The 5,145-nt window shown below is 40.0% G+C and overlaps 1 protein-coding gene across 1 annotated transcript in view; it reads right to left on the minus strand.

Moving 5' to 3' along the window:
- Nucleotides 1–5,145, minus strand: part of Arih1 (ariadne RBR E3 ubiquitin protein ligase 1) — a 113,200-nt gene that overhangs the window by 59,468 nt on the left and 48,587 nt on the right. The window contains exon 2 of the mRNA XM_004628753.3: nucleotides 768–835. Coding sequence (XP_004628810.1) covers nucleotides 768–835 — 68 coding nt within the window. The remainder of the gene's footprint in view (nucleotides 1–767; nucleotides 836–5,145) is intronic.

A 5,145-nucleotide genomic window follows, 5' to 3' on the forward strand; every position in this document is an offset into this window, starting at 1 on the left:
GGCTGGCATGTGGTGCTGGGGGATTGAACCGTGGTCCCTGTGGTTTACTAAGCTTGTTCCAAGTAGGTGCTTTAGACCACTGAGCCATCTCACCAGCCCAATCTCTGAATTTTTAACTTCAAATACACAATATTTTCCATTTCCTGCAAATAAATCTAGGTTCTCAGTTCCTAACATTAGTTTTAATTTTTTATAATTAAAATTGCTAGTGGAATAAGGTTGTTACACAATGTGGAGAAGATTAAGGGTAACACCAATCTCCAATATCAGCAATGTTTTTTCTTTCAAAGTTAGAAAGGTTTTCATAGAGAGAACATGTAAAGAAAGCAGCCCCGACCCCAGCCCAAATCACTTAGTTGGTGACCAAGAAACCATTAGCAGCTTCTCAATTTTGTTATTACTGATAGATACACCTAATATAAGGTGTACAAACAAATCTTTTTAAATTATTGAAGAATGATCTTATTTGTATGCTCTAAGAATTTTCCTATTACTTTCTAATCTGATTTTAGTTCTTCATGTTTAAGTAGATACACACAAATTGAAGCACAGCACCCACCCTCCCTTTCAAAATAAAATGAACATTGAGCCTGTATTCCCTAACACTAAGCTTATCACAAAATTTACAGATGAAGAATACAAAATATAAAAGCAATTATTACTTAGCATAATGGGTTATTCACACACACACACACACACACACACACCCCTTACTTGTTTTGTATACATTCAGCTCTGAGCTTTACTCTAACAATACAGTTTCTTACCTTTCCATTAGCTTCTCCTTATCCCAATTGAAGTGGCTAAGAAGTATTCTTGTGATAGTTGCTGGGTTCTAAAGGAGAGGGAAAAAGTTATAAGGCAATTGTATTTCACTGACATTTAATGAGCTTCTAGGTTGAATTTAAATTTCCATAAAAACCCAACCAAATTTCCTTTCCTAAAACGTTCCTTTATTCCCCCAAAGATATACAAAAAGAAATTAAATGAATAATTTAAAAATTACTATAATAGTTGGGGGGTGGGGGAAGAAAAAAAAATTACTATAATAAAGCAGGCACTAACAAATTGTTTTTTAGAAGGTTTAAGAATCAGCCAAGGGACCGGGGAGATAGCTCAGAAGAATAAGTGTCTGCCTGGCAAGCGTAGGGTTGAGTTCAATCCCTGGTACAGAAAAAAAAAAAAAAAAAAATTGGCACATAAGCTCACTACATATAGTCAATAAAATTTCTAAGACCTTACGTAGCAAGCAGTTCCACTGAGTTCAAACGATAAAGTAGATAGTTCATATTTAATCAAAATGACAAAGAACCTATACTATGTAATAACATGCAGTTTATATTTACCTAGAGTGCTATTTCATTCCTAGAAGAAACAGTGAATACTAAGAAATAAATCCAGAATACATTCTCCTATTGCTCAACTTTATCACAAATATCCCATTTTCCATAAAATTAGTGAGCTTACCATTTGGGCATAAAATTTTAACTAACAAGGCAATGGGACATAAGAGAGTAGCAAATCCTGACTCAGTCCAAGATATCTGTCAGAATTACAATGTTGAAAATGGAACCCAAACCTGGATGTTTCATTTATATTTCATGATTAATTTTTCCCTATCAAAGAGGATCTCTAGATATGCTTGCTTCTGTAGCACATACACAAAAATGATCTCTAAAGAGTAAGGAATGAAGCACAGTGGCAGAGTACTTTCTATCAAGTCTAAATAAAGTCCTCAGGTTTGATCCCCAGTACCACCACCACCACCCAAAAAAAAAAAAAAAGTGGACCAGTGAAAAAAAAGGTCTTGAGAGTGGAGGTGGAGATGAGGAAATGGAGGAGGAAGGAGGAGGGAAGAGGGTAGAATGTGTGGGGAGGAAATAGGGTTTTGAAAAATGGCCACTGCCTAGAGCATGAGGACGGCCTAGCCCAGGAGGGAAGGGGCACGTACTAGCAGTGAATGAAAAAGCAATGGAAGGGTGCTGCCATGTTAAGATGCAAAGGCTAGCAGTCAACTTGTAGACGCCGAAGATCTAACTGTAGGTCCCAAGAAAGCTAACAAGGGCGGGGGGGGGGGGGAATGAGGAAATAGGAGACATACCCCACCCCCAAGAGTTACCCTGGGATGATGGGCTGGGGGTGCAAGAGCAATGAGCAGTCAGTCCTCAGCTAGCACAAGTCCCATTTGGCCAGCAGGGCAGGGCTTTGGGAGAGGGTAGCCCCACCCTCATTTTAGAATTGGCACAGTCCATCTTCCAATGGCCCTTGCAGCCACAAGATAGGATTTGTGGCGCGCTGCAAATTCGGACACTGTTTTGCTTGGTGCTATACTGAAATCAAGACTCAGGAAGCTTAGACTCATATCTGGGTAAATGCCTTGGCTAGAGAAGCTGGAACGCAGATTTGGTGGAGGGCTTCTCTCTCAGTTCTCAGTTTTGGTAGACTCAGAAGGTGCAGTTATGAGACCAGCCATAGCAGTTGAAGAGTCATCTTTGAGTTTGTGAATTTTGTCCTCAGGTCGGTCAGGAGCTGAAAGCTGACAGACTTAATAGAATACGTTGGACAAAGTCTCAGCATTTTTTCCAATCTCTGTGACCACACTTCTGGCTCCATCTATGGTCCTGTCAAGGAACCACAACTGTTCAGTTGATCTGAGCATGGACCTTATAGTTTATATGGGCAGTCACCCTCATTTATTCTATTTCCATTTTATGTATTCCTTTGTTTATTTCTGAGACAAGTTCTTGGTTTTGTTTTTGGTTTTTTTTTTGTTTGTTTGTTTTTGTTTTTTGTGGAACCGGGGATTGAACTCAGGCCCTTGCACTTGCCAGGCAAGCACAAATTCTTGGGTTTTTAAGACAAGGTGTTACTCTATAATTCAGTCTGGTCTTGACCTCACTATGTATCCCAGGATGGCCTCAAACTTGTGGTATTCTTCCTGCCTCAGGCTCCAAAATACTGGGATTACAGGCACGCACCACTGTGCCTGGCTCAAAAAAATTTTGTTTTGAAAAATGAACAGTTGGGCACTGAGGTACAATGCCAATAATGGGGGGGGGGGCGCCCCACAGGATCACAAGTCTGAGGTTATCTTGGCCATCTAAAAGAGACCTGTCTCAAAAACAAAAAAACAGAAGTGAGGATATAGGTCAGTAGCAGAGCTTCAACCTAGCATGTGTGAGTCCCTAGGTCTAATTCCCAATACCACAAAAATAATAAAAGTCTCCCAGGGCCCTCTAAGTAACAACCTAAACTTTATTTTTTTTTAAAAGACTGCTATTTATTCATTCACTTATCCAGTCTCAGCTTCCCAAGCGCTGGGATTACAGGTATGTGCCACCACACCTGGTTTTGGGGCCAGCATGACATGTAGTGCCATGGACTGAAGGGTCCTTGCACTTGTCAGGCAGGCATTTAGACCTCTGAGCTATCTCCCCAGCCACAACCTGAACTTTACAGACAGACATTCTCAGACAAAAGGAAAATATTCAATGCCAGCAGACATGCATTAAAAAAAAAAAAAAAAGCTAAAACAGGTTCTTAAAGGCAAAAGAGAAATGATAGTAGAAAAAACTATAAGAAAGGCCAACAACAATGGCAAATACTATAGCCTGTATTTCTTCTATTAAGCTCTTAAGAACAAACTTTTTTTTTTTTTTGGCGGCCTCAAGATGCCTTCAGGGCATTTCTGGTTTTGCGTGAGTATCTGGGTTCCAAGAAACATTACTGAAAGTAAAAAATTACAACATGTCACCAGGCATGGTAGCACATACTTATGATCTTCAGCATGCTATAGACTGAGGCAGGAGGATCACTATGAATTCATGTCCAATCTGGACTATATAGTAAGCTCAAGGCCAGCTGAACTAAACAGTAAGACCTTGACTCAAGAAAACCAAAACACAGAACAAACCAAAAACAAATTTTAAAAAAAGTATCTGAAGGCTTTATACACTCAAAACTTCAAAACTGCCATATTCTGGCTAGGTGTGGTGGCACACACTTGTAATTCCAGCACTTGGGAGGCTGAGGCAGGAGGATCACGGTGAGTTCAAGACCAGCCTTGGGACTACAAAAGTGAGCACAAAGCCAGCCTGAACTGCATAGGGAGACCCTGTCACAAAAAGAGAAAGAAAGAAAGAAAAGCCAGTAGGATTTTTTGGTGACTACTAAAGTGATTCTAAAATTTACATGAAGGCCAGGCAGAGTGGCACATGTAGCACTTGGGAGGCTGAGGCAGGAGGTTTGTTGTGAGTCAAGACCCACCTCGGCTACAAAGTGAGGTCAAGTCCAGCTTGAACTGCATAGCAAGATCTTGTGTGAAAAAGACTCTCACAGACACACACACAAATTATACACACACACACACACACACACACACACACACACACACGGAGAGAGAATAGCAAAGGAACTATAATAGAGATATACTGAAAAAATAAACATCTGACTACTAGAAAACTTCATAGTATTAGCAAAATATGTATACATAAACCAAATGAACAAAATAGAGACCAGAAACAAATCCACAAAAATGTCAAATTAGAGCTGGGGAGATAGCTCGGCAGTCTAAGCACCTGCCTGGCAAGAGCAAGGACCCAGGTTCAATCCCTGATACCGCATGTTGTGCTGGCCTTACGCTGAACTGGCCACCAAAACCAGGCATGATATAGCAAGCCTATAATCCCAGGGCTGGGGAGGCTGACAGGAAGACCATTAGGAGTCCAAACTGCACAGTGAAACCCTATACCAAATACAAAAAAAATAAAAATAAAAATAAAAGACCTACTTTAACTACTTCACTTTCTACACAAAGTTCCTAATTAGGACTACAGTACTGTATGGCTATAAAACTTCTAGGAGAAAAATCTTTGTGACTTTGGATTAGATGAACAGACACCACACCAAAAGCATAACCCTCAAGAGAAACCTGATAAACCAGAATTCATCACAAGTAAAAGATCTCTGTAAAGAGAATGGAAAGATCAAAGAGAAGGAGAGAATATCTGCAAAGAATTTGTACCCAGAATATGTACTTTTAAAACCTCTTAAATTCTAAGATAACAAAAATTCAATTAAGATTGAGTTACTGGGGCTGGAGAGGTGGCTCAGTGGTCTAAAGCACCTACTTAGAACAAGCTTAGC

This window comes from Octodon degus, unplaced genomic scaffold, assembly GCF_000260255.1.
Source record: "Octodon degus isolate 3935 unplaced genomic scaffold, OctDeg1.0 scaffold00026, whole genome shotgun sequence".
Classification (NCBI taxonomy): domain Eukaryota; kingdom Metazoa; phylum Chordata; class Mammalia; order Rodentia; family Octodontidae; genus Octodon; species Octodon degus.